Source organism: Desmodus rotundus, chromosome 1 (genome assembly GCF_022682495.2).
Source record: "Desmodus rotundus isolate HL8 chromosome 1, HLdesRot8A.1, whole genome shotgun sequence".
NCBI lineage: Eukaryota > Metazoa > Chordata > Mammalia > Chiroptera > Phyllostomidae > Desmodus > Desmodus rotundus.
This window is the reverse complement of record NC_071387.1, coordinates 188,946,795-188,971,943: the sequence shown is the minus strand read 5'-3', so window position 1 is coordinate 188,971,943 and position 25,149 is coordinate 188,946,795. Positions and strand designations below refer to the sequence as shown.

The window sequence follows — 25,149 nt, the reverse complement described above, 5'->3', positions numbered from 1 at the left end:
TCTGGATTTTTGTATTTTTCTCAGGTATGTTTACAATATTATGACTAGGAATAATAACCAAGTGCATGTTTAAATAACATCATAGTTGGCCTGACTGATGTTACTCAATTGGGGGAACATCGTCACCAGTTTGATTCCCAGTCAGGGCACAGGCCTGGGTGGCAGGTTTGGTCCCCTGTCCGGGCACATGTGGAAGGCAACCAATTTATTTCTCTCTCACATCAATGTTTCCCTCCCTCTCTTTTTCCCTCCCCTCCCCTCTCTCTAAAAATAAATAAATAAAATCTTTAAAGAAAATTTGAAATTCTGATTTCAAAGAACAAAGCGTTTAAAAATTATGAAATTTGTGGCCCTGGCTGAGTGGCTCAGTTGGTTGGAACATTGTCCTGTACACCAAAAGGTTGTGGGTTCAATCCCCTGTCTGGGCATGTTAGGGAGGCAACTGATCAATGTTTCTCTCTCACATTGATCGATCTCTTTCTCTCTCTCTCTCTCTCTGCCCCCTCCCCCACCTCCCTTCCTCTCCCTCCCCCTCTCCCCTCCTCCCCCTCTCTCCCTCAAATTAGTAAACATATCCTTGGGTAAGAATTTTTTTAAAATTATGAAATTTGTGACAATTGAATATTTCAATATGAAACTTGAGGCAGTTGCACTTTTTAATGTTAACATTAAGGAAATCATGATAAATCTTTTTAGGATGATATGGGTATGGTTATCTATATACATTTTAAAGTGATTACCCTTTAATAGTACATATTCAAATACTGAGGGGTGAAATAATACAATGTCTCAGATTGGCTTTTCTATAAGGGGCAGGCATAGGATGTACCCAGAAAGGGATCAGATGAAATGAAATTAGCCATGAACTGAAGCTGATGATGAGTATTCATTACATGCTTTCTGCTTTGGCAAATGTTAAAAATTCACAATAAAAAAAAAAAAAACTTAAAAAAAGAAAAGAAAAGAAAGCAGTGTTACAGAAGATTGACCTTCCCGGTGATTGAAGGTAAGAGTGAAGGTTGGGGGTCACAGACAAGTGAGGTACTGGTAGAGGCTGTCATTTTGATGGAAATAATGAGTTAGGAGGAGTAAGTCCAGTGGGGAGTGCATGCGTCTCAGGTGTCCTCTGCCAGCCATTGAAAGAGTCTATGCTTTTTTGCTTGTTAACAGAATAGTTTTTGTTAATGGGATTCTTTTAAAGAAGTGACAAATGAATTTCAGTGACAATGGATTATAATAGTTTGACTTTATTTTATATTAGAATGATAGGATTAAAAATGAAAACTATTATTCCTGTGATTTACATATTTTTTAAATTTGTTTCTGATCAGTGCCAAAGGTGCTGAGAAATTTGAAGAGTGACAAAGTAAAGGACTGCATCACTGTATACTTTTTATCTTTCCATTAGGACTCACTGCATTCCTTGATGGCGACGCTAAGCTCCTCTAATCCTTTCTTTGTTCGCTGTGTCAAGCCAAACATGCAGAAGGTAAGATTTAGGACAGTTCCAGAATGAGACCCCATCTTTAAGGACACTGCCTCTGAGGATGACTGGTTACCCTCAGATCTGGTTTCTCTAAAGCCCTTTCATTGTAGATGGTCAGAGATGCATATGGTATTATTGTAACCTCACGTCACAGAATGGAAAAATTGCCGTTGTCTCTTGGCCCTGTTTGCCTGCTTTTGAGTGATGCCGTTAAGCTTTAGAGAAATGTAGTTGAAAAGAAACATCGTAGAGCCTTTACTTTTTTTTTTTTTCTTTAAGCATTTGATGTAAAATTCTTGGGCAAGCTTCTGTTTTACAAGAAGTTGTTGGTATGTTTTTTGTGGTTGATTTTTCTGTTTATTTCTTTCTGCCTTGTGATTAAATGGGATGAAGAGCCCATATTCCGTATTTTAAGGACTTCGGGTGGTCATAACTGATTTCCAAATTCCTGAGGGGTTTAGGCTCCAAGATTTTAGCTTTTGAGTGCCATGTCCTGATCAGAATAATGTGAATTTTAAAAGGAAGAGCAATTTACACAAGGAAATTTAGTATTAGAGGTAGATGCAGTTGCTGAGTCCAAGACTAACATGGGCAATCTGTCTTTTAAAGAATTAAAATTATCTTGATTTGGCAAACATCAGCTCTGAGAAACCCCCGGGGAAACAGGAAAACCCTCACCAGAGAGTAATGTCGAGGGCACCCCCGGTTGAAAAACTGATGTCATCCTCATAAGGATCAGGAAAAGCAGTCCGACTGGAACTGTGTCCCGTGGAAGTCGGGTTCCAGTCTGGTAGCCTGGCTGAAGCTCCATCTTACTTTTCATATTGTTTACCCACTGTCTTGACTTAATATTACAGTGATTCCTGATTTACAGTTTAAAGATGTTTACTTACAAAAACCACAGTATTGAATTCTCGGTCTTGTCGGAAGGCAAACGTGCATGTTCTCTTTAATGAAGAACAACCTGTCTAGTTTGTTACCTTCCTGGGAGGTGTGACGGTGAGAACTCGGCACAGGTGTAGCATAAAGGTCGTCGAGACTGGTCGTGTATGGGAGATCTGTGATGACTTCATTGAATGTGCACTTGTTCCGGTAGTTTACGTAGTGACTCATCTTTTCATTTTTCAAATTCACATTAAAATGTTCTGCGTTGCCACAAACATGACAGTATAAACAGTACATAGCTTTTCTTTGACATTTTGTAGGAAATTAATAGTTAAGGCATAACCATGTACTATGTTAGCTGGTTTATATTTCACTTTATAACCCCAGTGGGCAGTGTGTACAAGGCAGTATAAATGGGCTTTGCACTTGGAGTCTACATCACAGGAACTGTTTAACACCTGTCAGTGTTCCTTTTCTGTTTGTTTTTTAATAACAGATGGTAATACCGTATTTCATCCTTAAACATGCACGTGTTTTCCAACGTAAGGTCCTGGAGGTTGGGGCGGATTTGCAGCGTTTGGCAAGCCATGGTTTCACGGCAGCTCCTTCTCTTTCCTAGCGGTGTGGAACGCAGTCGAGCAGTGTTCCAGCAGTTGGCACCTTGGATGCGATGAAATGGGGACCTGCTGTCTCTGCATTATTATAAGGCTAGAAATCCCTCTGCATTGTAATAGCTCTGGAAATTAGGCCCTCTTGAAAACAATTCAGCAGCCAGAATAGTGAAGAAATCACTTTCTTTTTGATGTTTATTTTTCCTTGCTGGTATTTGTGCCCAAGTTCTTTTGCTTTGCATTTTAAAAAATGATCCAGCCCAAGCTCATCCTTCCATCTGTGCTGCTGGCCTGCAAGCTTTTCTCCTGACTGGGGCAGACACTGATGCATGCACACCAAGAGGTGGGCTGTAAAGACTTTGACAGAAATATCTTGGTGCATTTTAAAAACACCTAGACAGCCTGACTGGTGTGGCTCAGTGGACTGAGTGCTGGCCTCTGAACCAAGGAGTCACTGGTTTGATTCCCAGTCGGGGCACATGCCTGGGTTGCAGGCCAGGTCTCTAGTAGGAGTTGCATAAGAAGCAACCACACACTGATGTTCCTCTCCATCTCTTTCTCCCTCCCTTCCCCTCTCTAAAAATAAATAAATAAAATCTTTTAAAAAAAAAAAAAAACCTAGACAGTAAAGGCACAGACACAAGAACTAACTTGTGTGAGGCAGTAGATGTAAGTGGGATTTCTAAGTGTAAAGATGTTAATTAGAATTTGGAGATCTTAAACTATGACTCGCTCAGCCTTCATTTGGTTGCACTGAAAATATTGGAATGTTACTAGTAATTATGTTACATGACATGGATGTAAACAGCCCCCATTTGGAGTTTCTTATGAATACTCCTTTGTCCAAAGATAGATGCTTCTAGAAATTTCACAGGGGAAACATTGCCTTCCTTCACCCCAGAGATGGGGACGGTGTAAGTCCAGCACAGAAGGATAAGACCATCTCCTGTCACTGTGTCTGAGGTATTTTGTGCATCATTCTGGAACATGGATCACAGGTTTTGGCAGATTCTATGGGGCTTTTTTGTTTGTTTATTTTTTGGCAATTCTGTGACCAGAAGGGATAAGAACAGCGGCTCCAGAGTTGGAGGCCTAGAGAACCGTGGCCTTAGTAAAAGCGAAGTAGCTGCTCTGCGCCTTCAGGAGCGTGTCCAGCATGCCCGGGACTCCTGGCCAGTGAGCACACCCAGGGTGGGCCCTGGGCTGTCGGGACAGGCTGCCTCCCTTTCTGGCAAGTGTGCGAAGCCCAGAGTGGGCACTGGGGCCTCAAGCATCGAGATCTCCTTAGTGTGGGAGTACTATGGGGTCTTTGTGTTTTGCTTTGAAAGCAGGAGTATGGAGGGAGAATATAACTGAAATGCTGAAACAATTATGTCTTCAAGTATAGTAACATGTGGACTTTTCTTTTTACCAACAACTTATAGCTAATATTGGGTGCTGTAGAACAGGCACTTGACCAGTGTCATAACTGGTGCTAAGGTGTAAAGTGAAACTTAAGAAAAAAACATACCTCTTGACATAGTCCTTTGTCTCAGCATGGACGGATACAATCTCCAATCAACTTAGAACGTTCAGTTTACGAGGAGCAGACTTCTCCATCCGACCATTTTTCATTGCTATTGTGGCCAGTTAGCTTTTCTCTTTTGCATTTGCTTGGGCAATAGTGGGTTCTGGCCAACAGGGTCCAAACCAAGCCCAGGAGATTCTGTACAGAAGGAAACCTGCTTTGCCTCCTCAGCATTTCTCCCCGAGGGTGTTCCAGGCCTGTGATCTTTCCCCGCTCCTCCTCCGCGCCTGGTATTTTAGCAGCTAAATTCTAGTCAGAAAAGTCTGTCATTAACATTCCTTAGAAAAACCCTGAGGAGGTGCAGGGCAGAATTAAAGAAGGGAACGGAAGATACGTATCAGGAAAACCTTCCCAGGTGTGAGAACTGGTTGTGTGAGTTCCCAGCCCCACACGGAGGCGGGGCCCACTCTCCGCAGAGGGAGTCACAGCTGCCCTGGGACTGGTGGCCTCTCCTCACTGTTCCTTCTGCAGGTTTGGTGTGAGGAGCACGCAGGCTCCAGAAGGGACACACCCTTGATTCCAGCAGCATCTAAAGATTCTGTTAGGTCTTCTTCAGAAAGGCAGGACTCGGGGCACCTGAATAGCCCTGGACTGGGAGCTGCTGGAGGAAGAAGGCTTCTTGAAGATGAGGCTACTTGAGATAGAGCTTATTTAAAAGTTAATGAGGGGAAGAGAGAGCAGAGGGATGCCCCCCCGCCCAGGGGAAGCTGCAGTCCAGACCCCAGAGGAGCAAAACTGTGAGGCTAAGGCTCCTGAGATGGACTGCAGGTATATTTACTGGGAAAGGGATGTCAGGGAGGAAGAAGCAGAAGACAATAGGTCTGGCCCTTGTCCGAAGCACTGACCTGTGTCCCTGTCCTGCCAGCTGCCAGTGTTACATCAGACCCCGTCCCTCATTTGGCCAGCCCCCCAGCCAGCCGTGACCACACGTGAAGTGAGAGTGATGCGCATGCACTGAGGAAACGTGAGCCGTTTGTTTCCAGAGGCAGAAAGACTTGGAGACGAGGTTAATGAATCGGCACATTTTATCCTCAGGTTCAAACCTGTGCGACCCAGGTGCTGCCTTGCCAGCGTTGTTTAGGCTTTTTTTTTTTTTTTTTTTGCCTTTTACAAAGACCAAACATTTCTGTAAAAAGCTCTGATGATACCGTAGTATGTGAACTACCTTGAATTTTTGTCCTATTTTATTCTTCATCTATCGTTTTCTCATTTTATCCATCTGATTTCTCATTAGCCTTACTGAACTGTATTCCCACAACCCTTCACATTTCACTTTAGGCTCTGGTCTCTCTCCCCAATCCCGATTTCTGAACAGCGTTCCTGTAGATGTGGACCGTGGTCCGCACTGCGCTGCAGGGCCTGCCTCGCGCACCTTCCTTGCTGCCTGGCTCCGGGTTTCAGGAAATGTTGGATCGCATTGCTCGTAAAAGGACACTGGAGAGTTGCTTGTGGTGTATGAGTGCTTCACTTTGCCAAAGATAAACTCTTGTGTGCTGTCTCTAATCCTTATTATATTTAGATATCTAAATGGGTCACCTGGGGCCTTTGTTAGCTGCCATGATTGGGCAAGAAAGTCTAGCGTGCAAATCTGTCAGATAACAAGGGTTTAAATTGGAAGATTAAGCATTGGGTTTTAGCATTCTGGTGGAACTTTCTGGAATTGTACATCAGTCAGTCTAGGCATTATCCATTACCATATTTAATTGAATCTAAGGTTCCCATGGTGGTAAAATGCACCATTACTTACACTTCACTGTGGAAGCAAGAGCTCTGCCCCCTAACCCAGAGCAGGGGGCCACACTCAGCTCAGCTCGTGATGGGTGCTTTGTAAAAAGTCTGAAAGGGCGGTATGGGCAAGGGGAAAATTCCCCTTTCCCTCCTCTGGTTCTTTTGGCTGGCTGAATAATCCGAGTAGGAGGAGAAAGGATGACAAGAGAAAATAGAATTTCACCTCGTGTGCACAGGACACCCCCCCCCGCCCCCCCCCCCCTACTTGAGAGAGTCAGAGACCCCGCTGGCAGGAGAGGGCCAGAGAGCAAGAGGGGGCCTGAGCTGGGGATAGGGTGAGGCGCCTTGGGGGCCTCAAACAAGCATTGCAAGATGATAAGCAGAACAGACCTTCTGTAAGGAGAAGGTTGCCCTGCCCTATAGAGAGGTCAAAAGAAGTTATCTCTGATAATTGTTTACTGGCAGAGCCCCTCATTCACGTTCTTCTAGGTAGTTCAGATGGAGCGCAAAGTTTCTCTTGAGCCTGAAGCTGTCTGTGTACCACTGAGGCACACCTGGGGTGGCTCCTTCTGGGCCCCCACAGAGGTCGTCCCTCCACCACAAACATTTGTTTCACTAGTAACACAGTTACACCATGCCACTCTGTTTCCAGACCTTTCTGCTGATTAAAAAATAATAATAAAAGCTATCCAGTGGATGAAACTGTAGTGTAAGTTTTTTTAAAGATTTTATTTATTTATTTTTACAGAAAGGAAGGGAGTGAGAAAGAGAGAGAGTAGCATCGATGTGTGGTTGCTTCTTGTGTGTGCTCTAACTAGGGACCTGGCCCACAACCCAGGCATGTGCCCTAACTGGGAATTGAACGGGCAACCCTTTGCTTCACGGACGGGCACTCAGTTCCCTGACCTACAGCAGCCAGGGCTGTAGTGTAATATTTTGATGATATTTAAAGGACAGCTGGATTCAGCGGGAGCAGTGTGCCCAAATTTGCGAAGACAGAATGAAAAGCTGTGATGAAATTCACACCCCCAGTATTGAATTATGTGGGGATGGCTGTTGGGACGTCAGCAAGTCAGAAACACATCCCAGTTTCAGACACATCAAGATGGGAACCTCTTTGCATTAGGAACTGATGAAATGTTTCTATTTATGCCCTTTAAATATGATACAGAAGAATCACCTTCCTAAATAACCCTCAGGGACAGAGGATTTATTCTTTCCTTATACTTAAACAGCCTTTGCGATTTTTTTAAAAGCCCTTGCTATTTACAGGAAAGGTTTTACATGTACTGAAGGAGAAATCTGCATTCCTGCATCTCCCATTCACTGGTTTTCGTCTGGTCGTTTAAGATTAAAGTGAAATGTCAGATGCATATTCATTCCAAAGAGTGTGTCAAATACTTTTAAATCCTTAATAAATAACACATTTCCCAGCTCTAGTAAAAACTCTCCTGAGTAGAACTTCATCTCAGAATTTTTCTTCAGACATCAGCACGTGATATCATAATGTCTCCAGGCCCTTGGGGCACCTGAGTTTTGCAGAGCTTCGGTTGTCTTATTTATTGACTGTGCTTGTCTCATTCATGTTTATTTTTCTCTGTTCCTTCCCCTGTGACTGTTTCCCCATGGCTCCCCTGCCCCCAGCGCCTCTCCCTCCTAGAGCTTGTAGGGTTATCTGCAGAACCTGGGTAACTACATCATTCATGCTTCACGCCAAGGACATAGGTCGCTCTGCCCCATTCCCACTGAGACGGGGGCATGACAAGGTGTCCTGGATCATGCGTTAGGATACATCACTGTCCTGTGAGTGTGGGAAGAGGTGCACAGGTGCAGAGGCCCATGAAGCAGCGGGATGAAGTAGCAACAGATCAAAGGTGTGCACCTGGGGTTCTGTGCAGCCTCTTTTCACTCTGCAGTGCGTGACCTTGGGTTTGTGTCCTCCTCTCTCAGGTGTGTAAATGACAGTGCCTGCTTAGGGGAGCAGTTGTAAGTATTCAGGGAGGCAGTGCAGCCAGCTACAACTGACTGAAATAACTCACACTGGAATTATATGTTAGAAAATGGACAGTATGCCCAACGATTTTACACTTCACTTCATCCTCACAGGTTCACCCCTCAGTTTCAGCTGAATCACAGAAAATCCTTCTAAGACTATTGCTGGACCTTTCCTTTTGGGGTTTACTTTTAAATCACTTATCTTTGGCAGATTGTTGTAATTAGCTTGAATCCTTACCCAAGGATATGTTTATTGATTTTAGAGAGAGAGAAAGGTGGGGGGAGGGAGAGAGACATCAGTTGCCTCCCATACATGCCCTTACTGGGGATCAAACCTGCAACCTAGGTATGTGCCCTGACTGGGAATTGAACCCACAACCTTTTAGTGGATGGGATGATGCTCCAAGTAACTAAGCCACTCAGCCAGGGCTTAACTTTTTTTTTTTTTTTTTTTTTTTTAAGATTCCATTAATCCTTACCATTGTTATGAGATGAGAGAGATAGACATCGATTTGTCATTCCACTTATTTATGCACTCATTGGTTGACTATTGTATGTGCCCTGACCAGGGATCGAACCTGCAACTTTGGCCTATTGGGATGATGCTCTAACAAACTGAGCTACCTGGCCAGGGTCTGGGCTGAACATTTTTATTCAAGTTTTTTAAATTAATAGGCTTTATTTTTAAGAACATTTTTAAGTTTACAGAATTTTTTAACAAAGCGTTCCTATAGCCCTCTTCTGTCCAACATGCACACAGAGTTTCTCCTATTGTTAACATCTCGAATTAATGTAGCACACTTGTTATCATCGCCGAGCCAGCATTAAAGCGCAGAGTTAACACTGAAGTTCCCCGTGTCAGACGGCCCTTTGAATTTTGACACATGCATACCATCACGATGTGTCCAAACACCCTGTGTTCATACTCTGTTCCCCGATAAGATTAACATTTCTTAAGTAGTATTTTTGTAAGAGTAGGATAGTTTGTGATTGTCTGGCCAAAGGTGAAGCACTGAGAGGTTTTATGGCATCCAATAAAATGTGAACGATACGCTTTTACGTAGAAGAGACTAAGTGGAAAAGTGGGGAGGGCAAAAAGCACAGGGAGCCAGGACTTTTCAGAACTATCTGGATTATCAGCCCTGGTGGCTGCTCCTCACATCCAGTCAGTCTGATAGCCATTTGAGATGGTCCCATGCCCTCTGCCTGCTTATTGGAAAATGCCCACTTGGCATTCTGTAACCTTCCATAGTTCCGCCTGTCCTTTTCTGATTGCCACTCCTGTTGTCTGCTGTTCTGTTACCCGGAGCAGCCATAGCCTGCATCTTTGACTTTGGAGAATATCACTTACAGGAGACGTGTAAAAAGGCAGCTTTACCTTTTCAGGGAATCTCAGTAAAGGAAGCATTAAAGCTACCATTCTTCTCCCTAAAGGAAACAATGCTGCTAAACCCCTCAGTGGTCACTTGAATCCTGTTTACTGAGTTGTCATAGCAACTATTCAGTAGTGCTATGTAAAGACCAGGATAAATAGCCATAAATGAAGCTCCACTCCAGGGAAGAGTGTTGTTCTCAGGGTAGACTTTCTGACGTTGCCATTTGCTTGATTTTGTCCTGGACCTTTTTTTTTTTTTTTTTTTTTAAGCAATAGGTCATCTTTTAAAATCAAGATTCTTTGGCCCTTCAAATGTCTTTGCACATTTGTTGATGCAGAGAAGGTGTTTAGTTTGCTCCCCCAGTCAAAAGTGTCTTCAGCAGTTGCTACCCCCGCCAGCCTCCCAGGCTGGAGTTCCTTTCAGTAGAATCGGGAATGAATTAAGCAAGCAAAGCCCAAAACACCACATAAAAGACTGGGAACACCGGCCTGCCAAAGAAAGCCTGTTTTTGTGTCTGTGGGTTCAGATGCTCCTTGTCCGCACTGCTAAAGATGCAGCCAGTGGCTGTGGACAGAAACTGAAGCGGGGACAAGAGACGCAAGGTAGGGGTTTTACTTGTATTTGTGCTGCTTAAAAGTTGTGTGGACTGTGCAGGGAACACAATAGCGTAAAATTTTGCAGAGAAGTTTTTGTAAACCTTAGGAAAACAGGTTTCGCCATCTCTGTGAGCACCAGAAGCGTTTATAGTCTCTAAACACATGGTAAGTGCTGATTTTGCTTGCATGTACGAGTTTGAACTACTGATGTTTTGTAAAAATTAAGGACATGTCATGCTTATCGATTGTGCAGTTTGTTTTCGAGAAGGAAGTCACCTCTTACAAGGAAAAATCATTTTTCATATTAGGGTGCAAGGGGAAATTGCAGGTGGTGGTTTCTTATTTCAAACAATTCCTCTTTAAACGTTTATACACACCTGGCGTGCAGTATTCCTTGCCTTGTGCTTTATGACTGAAGAAATCTGCATACGAGAAAGTATCTCTTTTAAATTGTATCATAAACTAGTTTCTGCACAAGTATGGGGATGGGGGAGATTCCTGGAGCTGACTGGTCATCTGTTGAATGTTTTGTTTCCCACGAGCTTACACATGCTGGAATTTCGCAATCTGCCTGGAGAAACCTGATAAGGCACATTTTGTTGAGATTCCCTTATTCCCCAAAGTAGATGTCTCCAAAGAAAAGAACATAATAAAGAGGACTGAAATGCTAATCTCTTCCTCTAGGGGACATATGAATGTGTTCATTTGATTTCTATTCAATTGCTAAATGTGCCATTTAAGGGAGTAACAGTTTTAAACGTGAAGGTGGTCTTTCATATGAAATTGAATTACATTTAAAAGAAACGAATCATAATGTGTCTGACTGCTTGCTTAACTCAGTCTGCCTTCATTGGGATAATCTGTATGCCGAGTGTAAACCAAATGTTACAGTGTTTCATGTTTACCATCAGTTTTTAAAATGCTAAGAGTAATTAATTCGACATAAAACTAATTACCGTCATAAGAAAAAGGCTGAGGGTAAATCGTGGGAAAGGACCAACCATTTGTTCCTCTCCCATAGAATTTTCTCACCCGCATTTCTGTTTAAATATTGGATCCCCAATTCCATAACCCTGCTGTTATTTACAGGAGGGTTTGAACTATGGATACACCCACTCTCTGATGAGGAACATTTCATTCTCAGACGAGTACCATGCGTGTTAAAGGGCACATTCAGGAAGACTGTGCCGTTAGAGACAGCACCTCGGCCTGCCCTGCTTGCTTACCTCCTGGGAGGTGCCAACTGGTAAAATGGGGTAAATGCCTGCCGCCACGCCCACCGTGACGATAGCCAAGGTCTCCTCACTGCATCCCTGTGGCTGTACGTTTTCCTTGGGCTGACCCTGATGAACTTTGAGAGTAGTGCCTAATCAGAGTCCCAGGCCCAGCCCAACCACCTATCTTAGGCAGGCTGCTGTTTTGTTGCTGCTATTGTTGATCTCTGGTATAAATGGCCCTGTGTTAGCATTGTCACAGCCAGCCCCCTTGCCTCCTTAAGGTGTGATTTCTGTTAGTGACTTCATTCTAAAAGCCACCCCACTCACCTAGCTACTTTACAAAGGTTTGATTCCAAAAGCTGTGTTTCCTTCTGTCACTCTGGAACAAAGCGCTGGGTTTGAGATTGTTCTCAGGCTCGGAGTCTAAGCTCCCTGGGGGACGGGGGGGGGGGGGGGGGGGGGCAGGTACCTGGCATCTCTGCCCTCTCTGCATGTCACATGTTGGCCTTTGGCCCTGGGCAAGGCCCTGTGCCTTCCTTAGGTCGGCTCTTTCTGGTACTCGAAAATATTACTACAATAAATAGCAATAATAAAAACACCCACAATACCTACTGGGTTTCGCCTCTATCCCTTCCCAATAGCAAGGCGATAGTTGTTGACTACAAAATATTGGAAAATGGGCAAAATATCAAAACTTCAATATTATAGTTACTTATAATTTCACTACCCAGAGACACTCCTGTGTTTACATTGTGCTGTATATATACTTTTTTCCCTTTAAATTTGGGTCGTAGTCGACCTTAATATTATAACTTACCTTTTAAAACTTACTATATGTTAAAATATTCCTGTATTTTTTTTCATGACCACAGAATTCTGCTAATAGCTATACTTTAAATGAAATTTCTATTATTGGATTATTTTCTTTGTTTACAACAGTGTCACTTTTTATTCATGTGTATAAATATCTGTACACATTCAAGACTGTTTCCTCAAGGTAAATTCTCAGAAGTGTATTTGCTAAATCAGAGCATGCGTATTATAACTTTGATGTGTACATAACACACGTGGCCAAACTGCTCTTCACTAAGGCAGCGACAAACAGGAAAAAAATGTTTGCAACATGCCTAACAGTGGAGTTATAACCTTAATAAATAAAGAGTTCTAATAAATCAATATGAAAATAACACCTGTTTTGGTAGGAAAATGAGTGAAACATATCAACGAGAAGTTTCCAAATGGTGAAGTACAAATGGAAAATAATCTGACAACTTCAGTGGTATAATCAAAGGGATAAAACTTCAAATACTGGCATAACTTTGCCAATGTGAAGATTGAATGAGTTGTTTGGTTTCGTGTTGCTTTTTGACAGCACTCGCCAGGGTCTGTGAATGGTTGAAGAAACTACCATTAATGTGCTTTGCTGCTGGGAGTTTAAGCGGCTGCAACCTTTCTGAAGGGGAATTGCATTCTGCCTTCTTGTTTTCTTGTCTCCCTGGGAACACACTCCATCAAATTATTCTTTCTTGTGCTGTTTAGAGTTCCTTCTCCCAGGATCCTATCTCCTTGCTCACACTGTCTTTGCATGAAGTAGGTCTAAATATTCTAATAGAGCATTTAATATAAAACTTATGCATACATAAAAGGATGGGGAGGTGGGAGTGAATAGGGCTCCCCTTTGAACAGCCTTCTTTTCACTACTAAACATTTCTTAAAAGAGCCCATGCCCATTTTCTTGTTTCTGATGCTAAGCCACCAGAACTGCCCTGCCTTTGCCTGTCTTGCTGAAAGCTTCCAGGGGCCTGCTCCTCGCCCTGCCCTCCTGATCTCCACCCCCAGGCCCGTGACACTAGCAGTCCCCGCCTCCTTCCTGGCACCTCTCTGACGAGCCTCTTTCCCTCCCCCTCTCGCTCTTGACTGGTTCCCTGGATGGAGGCATGGCCTCAGGGTTCTTCCCTCCCATGTCCCGTTTCTGAAGGAATGCTCACTGCTCTCCTTCCGCCCTCAGCCTAGGTGAGTACCAGTCCACTGTGGTTTTCTACCCTGAAACCCTTCTCTTAGCTGTGGCCTCATAGTCTGATTTCGTAACCTACTTTTTTTCTAGTTCTCTAAAGTTTCCACTTCTCTGCTGGTCTGCATCTCCTGGCCAGCACTTCAAATTGAAATGTGTTTATAATTGTTTCGTATTTTTGCTTTTCCTCATTTCAGCATTTTCTTATGTACCAGGTGACAGTAGACAATCTCAGCCTTGGCACCTCTGACGTTAGGATGGGACAGTTCTTTGCTGGGGGCACTGTCCTGTGCAGTTAGGGTGCCTAGCAGCAGGCCGCATGCCGGTAACGGTCCCCTCCCCCCTCTGTCCCCAGACCTGGCCATACATGCCCCAGGGGACAAAAATCTCTGGGTTAAGGTGTCAGTGCAGATTGTTTCTTGTTTTGGGGTTTTTTTTTTCCTTGATCTGTGCTCTCAGTAAAAATGGCATCTATGTACAATTTAATTTTTATTATAGTGCTTGTTAGAGCTTTGAACCTTATGTTATATATGGTGAAAATAGAAAATTGAGTAGTAAACATTTTCCAGATGCACTGAGTCACTAAATTAAACATACATTATTTCTTTTCCTAGTAAGTGGTACTCGACGTTTTTAACTGGGGCTGGGGGAGAGGGGTGAGGGTGGGGGCTGGGCGCCCTTACTTACCGTCAGCTTGCCCTGCAGGGTTACGTAATTGCTCTGTGCTCTCCGCTTTCTCAAATGAACGGCTGTCCTAGTTTCAGCCACTCTGAAAGGACAAAACAGCTCATTAAAGGGTGCCAGATGCTTCACTTGTCAGTATTTCACTTAAAAGGGAATACTGTTTAGCTTTGGAATTACACTGTGGATATACTGAAAGTTTGCCTTCATGAAATGAAAGAAAAGTGTCCCTGTTAAAAATACTGTAGCATCTCTCCTCCCTCCCCCCCGCACCCACTCTTCCGAGTGTTATGATGGTGAAAACTTCACTAGCAGCAAATGTTTTACATACTATTTAGTGAAGCTTTTTAAAGTCTCTTTTTTAAATAAATGTGGATAACTGAGGTTTCAGTTTTGAGCGGGTGGGCAAAGGACAAGGGTTTGACTATGAAATCTCTGTGAGCATACCTTGTTGTCGTTTTCGATGGGACAGTTGAAATAAGCTTATTATAATATGTAAGTAGAGAACTAAGACAAATTTTGCTGAGTCAAATAAATAGTCCCGTAACATAATCAGAGCTAAAGGTAAAGCTTCTTTAATATGTTAATTGTGGCTTGAGAAAGGGCAGAAGGAAAATTGGCCTACCTCCTTTTCTTTTCACTTTCTCCCTTGTTTGTTGGTTTGTTTTAGTATTAACGTTGAAACACTGGCCTATATATTTGACGCGACTTTATTACATCAATTCCAAAAGGGTTTAGACTATTCAGTTTACACTGGACCACACAGTTGGAGCTCTTAGAGCCTTTTAATGGTGGTTGGGGGGTGGCTACCTTGCAAATTAGGGAAATGCGGTTCGGTTCCGTGTGGAGGCGGTGGGGGCAGGTCGGATCTGGCTGTGATATCACTTGATTTGGATTTCCTGAAGATGAACAGGCTTCGTCTTCAGGGCCAGTGGTAGGAAAGGTGCAGGAAGATTTTAAAAACTGCAAAGCTGGATGTAACTCACCCTCTCTCAGACCAACCATTGTTTGTGGCCTCCTTGCACCGCAAATAGGCTACTTCTACACAGGGCCCCTGCTCTCTGGAGGTGTGCTGGAGGCAGTTCCTGGTTTCCACAGACTTGGGGCTCTGCCAGTGTCGACAGGTAAAGCCTTTCCCTTCTGTGCTCTTAACAAATTGACTGCCATACAATTGCCGCTTGTTCCCCATTACTCACCTGGCTTGCTCATAGACATCCACTCTCCTTGTTACAACATGTTGATCTAAAGTATTTAAATGATTGAGAGGGTGGTTTGGGAATATTTGAAGGGCTTTTAGCAGCTGGCCTGGGTGCCTAAGCTTTTTTGTTCTTTGTTCTGGTTGTTTTGGTAAGCATGCCTAAAACACAGATTTTAGGATACAGCCTAGAGGCTGGGCACTGATGTGTAGGTGTAAATGACTAGACCCTCTTAACGTTGCATATTAACTGTGTTGAGGGGTAGGTGCAAATATCTAGGAAGGCATGAAGAGATGAACAGATCATGCCTGAATTATTTCCATCTCTGTTCATACATCTTCCCCGGCCTCAGGTCATAGCTCCCAATGCCAAATCATTGATGGGGGAACGGGGACATAGATCAAGGAGGATTGTTTTTGGGTTTTGGGGTTTTTTTTAGAGTTCACCACTGTTTCTAAACAGCACAGGTCCCATGTGGTCTGCTCCCCTGCTTTTGTTGCCTAAACCACAGAATTTAAGCTCTAATTCAACACTCATCCCGCCCTGCAATGCTGGGGTCAATGATGCTGTAGCAGTCATTGAACTTGAGCCTGTTTTCCCACATATTCCAAGGCTAAAGCAGTAAAACTTTCATAATTTTCAGAGAAATAACAAGCTGATTTTGTTGGCTTTTGTGGTTAAATAAGACAGTATGCCCTTTAGGCAATATATGTTAATGGGATGGTCCTCCAAGTTGCTCTTTAACTGTTTCTGGATTAAAATGACTGCTGGAGATGTGCCAGGAGGCCGTGTCTCATGGCGGCCTGGGTGCAGGTGTACAGGAAATGCTGTCCCTGCTGCCTTTCGCCAGCCACGGGTCTGTCATCTAAGGAGTCAGCTGGCTGCTCGATGCAATGAGGACAGAACACCCGTTTTTAGGGTGATTACAAGGATTGACTGTGATCGTGTCTGTGAAACTCCTAGTTCAGACTCTGGCACACAGTGGCCACTGCTGGTCCTGGTGGCTGATAAGTAATAATGATTCCATTTGTCGTGACGGGAAGAGCCAACACATGGGTCACGGCAGAGACCACCGAAGCTCATTGTGTGGCTGTCCCAGCATGAAAAGGTATTCGCTTCCTCCTGTGACTTGTCATTTGAACTTACTCACCACTCACTGAACTCAGCACCGCATCCTCCACTAGAATTTATGAGGGACATACATTCATTTGGGGGCTGGTGTAGAGGAAGATAAATTGGTGGAAGAAGTATTATCAGAACGCTGAAATCATTCTTGGCATCCAAGAATGGGGGTGTGGTGAAGGTTAGGTAAAGTCAGCAGGGTCACGGAAGGTGGGGGTGAAATATTCCAAGGGGTGGGTGAGGAGAGTGTTTTATTGTCACATTTGTGTTTCCTCTGTCTTTCTTGGATTTAGGAACACATCTGTTCTCTATCATTTTTCATTTTTCACCATTTGGCTGAGTCATTTGAAATAATCTTCAACTTACAACTCCTTCTGACATACTGATTCTCGAGCACCACTGTCTTGAAGAAAAGTGCCAGGTTGCAAGCGAGCAGGCCTGGCACTTCACACCTGGGACCCTTTCAGGCCCTTCCCCCACGTGGGGGCTAAGGAGGCTTACAGATTTGAGCAGCTTGAGTTGCTCACACAAGCCTGGCCTCCTTGGTTTGGCTGCTAGGATGCTGAGAGTACAGCATGTACCGGTCTTTTCCAGGCCCTGGGGTGGAAATAACCTGGCCTCTGAGCATCGCCTGACCTCCCGTTTCCTAGCAACTCCCAGCAGCTCAGTGGAATATGTGGTGGTGTTCCTAATTTATACGTAACAGATATTGGTTGTGTCTAAGGCTGGCTAATTTCCCATTATGACTTGCCAGCCTCCACTTTAGTACATGAATAAGCAAGAGAAGTGAGTCCTAGGAAGCTGCACCCACCAACACCCACTTGCCCCCAGGCCTCCATTTTCCTTCTGGAAAGTAGAGACTGCCCAGGACTTGCTAGTACCTCACCACTTTTCCAGGAGAGACTGCATTCAACAGTTTTCAAGTAAAATTCTCCAATTGATTTTTTTTTTCTTATATCCCAACCTGTATTCATAAATACTTATAAATTGGCTATATCGGTTCTCAGAGAAGTAACTTTTTCCTTTGGCTTTATTTTTTAAAACAAACGGAGGGTGGTCATTTCATCTCAGTTTCTTGCTGTATAAAGGGGCCGACAGGATGTGGCCATTTCTCAAGCCCCCTTCAGGCTCTCAGCTAATATGAATCTGATGAACTTAGACTCTTTCTAATAACTGACATCTCTTTGGTTTTTGGCTCAGAGTTTTTCAAGGTGCTATTTTTATTTTTCATACTTTTAATGGCAGTTCAAACTACTCTGTCCTAATTTATCTTTTTTACTTATTTGTCTCTGAGCATTGTTTTCTTCGTATTCTAACTTAAATTTTTTTTTTTTTTGCCCCTGGAGTTCAAACACCTTATAGCAAGAAATCACACTAGTGTATTATCCGTAAGCTGATTTGTGCTACCACCATGGCTTGTCTTAGGGCTTAAGAAATGACCCCATCCCAGCATCTCATTTATACAGGAAGAAACTGAGATGAAGTGTAGCGTTATGAAAGTACTAACTGGCCAGACTTTGAAAATCTGAGTTGGGCAGATTTCTTCTGGCTGTAGATGAGGAAGAACGTTTGGCCGGCTGCTAGGCATGGGTCTTTCATTTTTCTCCTCATCCCTTGCTCTTCATTTTCTGTCTCAGCATCCTTCTCTCTCTGACACAACCTTGGTGCTGGTATAGGTGACTGGGAAAGTTGTACAGCTTTTTGGGCACTTTAATGACTGGTGGGAGCCTCTTTGCCGACACGCTCAAAGAGAGACAGCTGCCCCCTCTCACTTGTATTTCTTACCACCCAGAATGCATCAATCTCGTATGTGTTTCTCAGCCTAATTTCTCAGTGAGTCTGAATAAAGGGGCTACGACCTGCTCAATATGGGGAACTGAGAAGCAGAAAATAATGATGAACAGAGTGAGATTAAGGTTTAGTTTAGCAAGATAAAAAGGGTTTAATCATATTCATTAGATAAAATGGCCATAGATCACACCTAGAGGGAGGCGGCTCCGAATGCTGCTGGACGGGCCTTCTTTTCGCTGGGCCTCTGGTTGGATTTGAAACAAATCTGTAGTTCCCTCCCTCCCTGCTCCCTTCTCTGCCTTTCTGAGTCTCCCACCACATATTAACTGACTCTCAGGAGTCATTATTTTTTAATATCTTGAACTGTTAAACTCCAAATTTTACATTTATATTACCTATCCAGAATTTAAATTTGTGTCTACAACCCAACCTCTTGTTTTTGTTTTTACTCTGCAATTGGGGGGAACGTGTTCCTTGTCATAGCACAGACCTCCTGGTCTCCCCGTGCGCCTCCTGTGGAATCGCATTATTTCCTTGCCTCACTTGCATTCATAAAGGTGGGCCTTTAAAAAAACTTATAAAAATTGGAACCTAACATACATATTTTTTAAGGTCATCGAATCCTAAGAGTCCAGCTTTGAAGAAAGCCAAAGTGAGCCCCAACATAAAATAACACCCTGGATCGGGGCAGTGGCGAGCCCTTTAGTCATGAACTTGCAGCTTCTATAAGATCTCTTGCCTCACTGACCTCTCATCCCTCCAGATTGCCAGCCTTGCCCTGGCTAATGTCCACGTTGCCCTATCTGTCACAGATCCCATGGTGTGCCAGACAATCATGGAGAAGTAAGCTTCGATTGGTTCTAGATCACATTTGTGCCAGCCTGGGAGAAGGAGAAGACAGACCTCCTTGCTCCCCCAAACCACCCACCCATGCTTTCCCACACTGCCAAACCTGATGTCAACCTTCCCACTCCAGCATGACCTCACCTGTCTGTAGTCCACCAAGGGACTGAGAACATCTGTCCTTAGCCAGTTTGCCTGCCCTCCTCCACAGCATCCTGTTTCTCATTGTCTTCCTTCGTCAGGTCCTCGCTATGTTCTGAGGGCCGCATTCCTAAAACTACCTGCCCAGGCCACCCGGCTATTTGACTGTTTCAAGTGAGGCCACAGCCTAGTGGTTCTCACCGTGGCCACTGAGCCTGGGTCCATGCATTCTGTCTTTGATTCTACCCTAGATTTGAACTTCACCACAACCCTGTGATATCCATCTGCCTTTGGCATAATATACCAGCTCTGTCGCCATTGCTGACGTGTGCTTCGTTGTTGATTTGCCTTTTGAGAACTTACAGTATTGGCTGCTATACCCCATCCTCACATTATCACCATGCATCTTGATCTTTTTGGAGTCTCAGCCCATTCCCACTGGTGTCCCCTCCTTCCCTTTCTCCATAGAATATCTTCACTCATATGCCACACACACTGGCTACACCCTCAGTCTCCTTCTGGGCAGACTGACTCTTTAGCAACAAGACAGCATAAACTTGCCACCAGTGACCTACACACCTATACACATAAATATTTTATTTAATAAATAATAAGCACTTGTTTAAGAGGCTCCACAGTGTCAGGGCTTTGCCTAGGTACCTCTGAGTTCTCTTGGTTCTTCCTCAAGGTTGCAAAATGGCTGCCACAGTGGCTACCATCACATCCTCACAGAACATCTTTATTTATTTTTAGCAAATAGTTTTTGAGTAGCTATTGTGCCCTTGGGACGCATTACTGCATAAAGCAAACCAACACCTTGCCCGCTTAGAGTCAACACTAACTCCTGAAAGGAATCTAGGTTGTGCCAAAATGGGTTACTTTCCTTTTATTAGGAAAGAAAACATTGTTCCAGGGGCCCCTCAGTAGGTTTGCCTCCTATTTCCTTGGTTCTGGGGCCAGACAGGCCTGTGGCTGAGCCTCACTCTTCAGGCAGCTAGGAGAACGAGTGTCTGGCAAAGGTGAATGGGTTTCCTTTCGTAGGGTTGGCTTGGAGTGACTTCATTCCAGGACAGCTGCCCTGAGTCCAGTGGGAGCTCCATTAACAAGTGAGGGTTCAATAAAACTTTAGATGAGGGGTTGGGCAGGCAGGTGAAAATGGAAAGATAGAAATAAAAACATGTTTGGGTTTTATCTTGTGGACAGTTTGGAGAACTTCTATTTAAGGATGTGATATCAGATATTCCGGATAGACATTTTACATTTGTGACAGTTAATGCGGAAGGATTTAGATAAAATACACTTCTCTTACCTTTTGAGCCTAAGTTGACATTTAACAATAGAGAGGGAAATGAGCCTAATACTTTATGTAACATTAATTAATATGTAATAATGTACATGAATATTAAGAAAAAATTTTTTTTAGAGAAAGTTGGTGTGGGGAGAAAGAAAGGGAGGAAGAGAAACATCCATCCGTTGCCTCTCATAAATAAGCCCCAACCAGGGACTGAACCTACAACCCAGGCATGTGCCCTGGCTGGAAATCAAATGGGTGACCCTTTGCTTTGTGGTATGACGACCAACCCACCACCCGGTCAGGGCTCAAGAAATTTCATACAAGCAGTACTGAAAATTGACATTGACACCTTCAAGAACAGTACTTCTCAAAGTATGTCTGGTGAAAGCCGTTCTTTTTTATTGTTGCCAGTTAGTTGTGGGTTGGTACTTTTGAAAAAATACAATAAAGATGATACAACCATGTCAAATTGCTATAAAGTTCCTAAGTGCTTACTCCCACTTTTGGTAAACATCCCGTCACCCAGACCAGCACCCATCACAGGCCACACTTGGAGCCATGTCCTTCTGGTTTTCCTCCGAGGAGGAAGAGCAAGAACCTAGACATACGTCCTGGTGCTTACTAGTCACACGGTCTCGGACAAAGCGCTCAGGTTGTATTTGCTTCTCTTCCTCCATGTATATAGTGGAATAGTCCTGGCCTGTCCACTTGCCTGAATAGGGTTCTTTGAGATTTAATTAAGGTGACAAAAATTCTTGGTATGGAGTAACCCATATTGAAATACTAGGTACTATTCATTTGCTGTTTGGCTTTTAATTCAGGAAGGAAACCATAGCTTCCTTTCAGTATTGAGAATTAAACGCCAGCCCCACTGTTCGCAATCCAGGGGTCCCCTATTTGCAGGAACACATTGTGGCTGAGGGCGTCCACAGGAAAGCCTCAGGCAGCTCCTCCCCAAGAGGGGAGATGCAGGCGTGGAGACTGGCAACTCTGCAGTTTCCTGGGGATTCACAGGTGGGCGAGAGGCGGAATGGGGGCGTCTGCATCCGGTGTGTGTGCAGGAGAGGAGGGAAGGAAACCCAGAGGCGTGACCGAGCAGTATTCTACCAGAGGAAGAGCAGGCAGAGCTGCAGGTGCAAGGGCGGTCCTTAAAATCAGGAAACCGGAAAGGAGTGAGAATGGAAGAAAGAAGCTGTGGAGGAGGGTGGGCTTGCATTCTTGTAACTCAAGGAAGCGTTGGACGAAATGTTAAATACTGCGGTTTTCAGGCCACTTGTGGGTTTTGGAAACAAGTATGTGACAGGAGCACAATGGTAGCTGGGATTCAAAGGAGTAAATGTCCCACAGATGCAATTAAAGAGAAAGTGCTTGAACTGTAGGCATAGCCTTTGCAAGCGTATGCTTGCAGGTTTGGGGCAGGGTTGGGGGAGAATCAGCCTGTACGTGCCCTCTGTTCCATCTAGCTTTCTTACAGGTACCCGCAGTGGGCTCTTTTTCAATGTCCCCGTAGGTGCTGAAGATGCAGGGTTCAGTGATTTGTGTAAAAACACACACACAAAAATACCTTCACGTCTAGGAATCTTTTGGAGGAGTGACTTTGGAAACTGAATATAAGTTTATTAGGAAAAATGAAATTAATTTATTTTGCTTGAGAATCAAGTTAATGGAAATTCCATGTCTAATATATTTGTCTAGAGTCTGTTAGTCTCATGAAAACTATTCCTGGGGTCTCTTCTGTTTCACATTCGTGTGAGTATTTTTCATCTGTGAATAATAGATAATATTTTTTGTAAGAAGTAATTTATTTTAGTCTCTCTATAAGCCTTGTTTAAAATGGTCTCCCAATCCATTGATATATAAAACATACTCCGAGTATCAACAAATGCCAAAAAAATTGCAATTTTAAGCCTTGCTGTTCTTTTCACTGTCCAGGTAGACCAGGGACTCAGCCTAATTTAGTACGGCAGCACTGCCCACTAGAAAAATAATGTGAGTCCGATAAGTAAATTAAAATTTTTCCAATAGAGAGCATTACACTAAGTGAAATAAGCTAGGTGGTGAGGGACAAATACCATATGATCTCACCTTTAACTGGAACATAATCAACAGAAGAAAAGAGCAAACAAAATATAATCAGAGACATTGAATTTAAGAACAATCTAACAATAGCCAGAGGGGAGGGGGGAGGGAACAGTGGGGGGAAGGGCTTTCAGGAACTACTATAAAGGACACATAGACAAAACCATGGGGGAGGGGTGGAAGCAGGGGAGGGAGGTGGGTTTGGCTGCTGGGGTGGGGGGAGTGGGGAGGAGAAAATGCAGACAACTGTAATTGAACAACAATAAAATAATTTAAAAAATAAATTTTAAAAAGTCTAAAAAGGAATTTGTTTTGTGAATTTAGCTTTAATAATATATTTTAGCCTGCTATATCCCGAGTGTTATCACTTCAACACAGTAAATTTCAAAATTATTAATTTAACATTTACATTATTTTTTATATTGGTTTTTCTTTTTTTTTCAGTCTGGTGTATAAATTACCTTTAGGATGCAATTCAGTTTGCCCAATCTGCCTGGCTTTTATTCTCTAATGCAGGTCAGCAAACTTTTTCTGTAACTGGCAAGATAGTAAATCCTTCACCCGGGCTGTGTGAAAGCAATCACAGGCAGTGCACGGCCGCGTCCCAACACTCTATTCCCAAAACCAGGTGGCGGGCTGGTGGGGCCGCCAACCCCTGCTCTAACTATATTAGTTAAATGTATTGTCTTATTTGTGTTTTAATTCTCAGAAGTTGATTTCTGTTTTGGCTTAAAGTCCACTACCAAGATAGCTATTGTGATGAATTTCATTCAAGAATACTCAGGGAAAATGTACCAGGAAACAAACTCCATTGTTAAATAATGAATACCTCGGAACTGCAGGAACTCTCCCTCCCCCTTTCCTGAATGGCACCTAGCAAGACAAGCAGCTACCTAGTGATTCCTAGTGCTGACTAGGCATAGCTCTCATTCTGCCTGGATCTGAAAACTGGCTCTGTCAGGCATAGGCTTGGTAACCTGAGACCAGTTAATTAATTTCTTTGTGCCTCAGGCTATACACCTGTCAAGTGGGAGTGATGGTAATACCTACCTGCTAGAGTTGCTAACATTAAATAAAAGCCGGCATGGTAAAGCTAGCTTAGTGCCTGGCACATAGTAAGTACGAAGGTACACATCAGCCTTTATAATGACTGCTACCGTAACTGCTGCAGCTACTATTACTAGTACTGTTGCTACTGGTAGTATTAGTACTGCTCTTGCTACTACCACCACCACCGTAGAGGTTCATAAATAGAAGGCAGTCCATGCACCAGAGCAGAAGCTCTTGGACTTGATCAACCACCCCACAGGTGATTCTAGCAGCTACTCCCATGGGTGTGACCTTGGACTTGAACTTGTCGATAAGTAGAGGAGCCCACTGCATTCTAGGGAAACTTTGGCAGAATCTGCAGTGATTGTGCTGTTGGAGGTGGGTCTCTGTAGCTCCTCTGGGTTGATAACTGCTGTGAATGTGGCCCAGGTAACTCACGTTCTTTAGACCTACTTAATGAAAATACTCGTGCCCTGCCCCCCTCGCAGGGTGGTAGAGATGAGCACATGATATCTTGTATGCAAAGGACTTCGGAAGGTATAACGTGCTGTGCAAATGTTAGTTGATGGCATTTCCTGAATGGTTGCTCAGTTTGCTGAATTCCACACATTTAATTTGATCAGCATAGTCTGATTTCATTCACAGGGTAGTTATAAGGATTGGGATCATACATGCGGAGTGCTTAATTCTACATTAATTGAAACAGTTCCTGGTAAGGGGTAGGTAGTGCTATTTTTATTATCAAATTATCAGTTGAAGACATAACCTTTTTAAAAATCATAGTCCTTTAGATTTCTATCCATTATTTGGACTAAGAAATATTAAGTGACATTATTACAGAATGTGACAGATAAAGTCCCAAATATTCATGGTCTAACATATTAGAACATAGTAGAGAATTGGTGGAACTGAATTGCTAGAATCTTCTCATCAGTAATCGCTTTCTGTCTGAAGGGTTAAATGAACTAATACTGACACTGCATATACGAGGAACGGAGGGAGGCTGGCAGTGTGATCTTTCCTACAGAACAAAGCCTGAGTCACACCTAAGACACCTCCCTAGTCATCACATTTTCTTAGAGGCAGAGGCAGGATGGAAATGGAACAGGTTCTCTAAAGCCTCCCCCATCGGAGTCACCCACGTCCACCTGCGTCCGCTTAGCTATGCTTCCGACTATTGGCCATCACACACATAGGGTGTGTTCACTGAGAAAACAAGAGGATTGTGGGGATGTGGGGGTGGCGGGGTGGGGGAGTGTTGACAGGGTACACTGGTGTGGGGCTCTCCTGGTGTACCTTTTTATTTCCTTTCATTCAGTAACAGTTGGATAGAACGCAGAAAAGAGTGAGAGCAACCTAAATGCTGGTCAGTAGGGAACGTCTGATTAAACACATCTGTTGCTGGCATGCTGTGCAGCCGTGAAAAGAACGGGGAGGCCTGTCTCTGAGACTCAGTTGGTGAGAAGAGCAAAACGTGGAA

At 43.7% G+C, this 25,149-nt stretch overlaps 1 protein-coding gene across 1 annotated transcript in view; it reads left to right on the top strand.

Annotated features, from left to right (window-relative positions):
- The window catches only part of MYO10 (myosin X), a 189,983-nt gene that overhangs the window by 123,085 nt on the left and 41,749 nt on the right, over positions 1-25,149 (top strand). Inside the window, exon 19 of the mRNA XM_024578421.4 lies at positions 1,409-1,489. Within this exon, the coding sequence (XP_024434189.2) occupies positions 1,409-1,489 (81 nt within the window). The remainder of the gene's footprint in view (positions 1-1,408; positions 1,490-25,149) is intronic.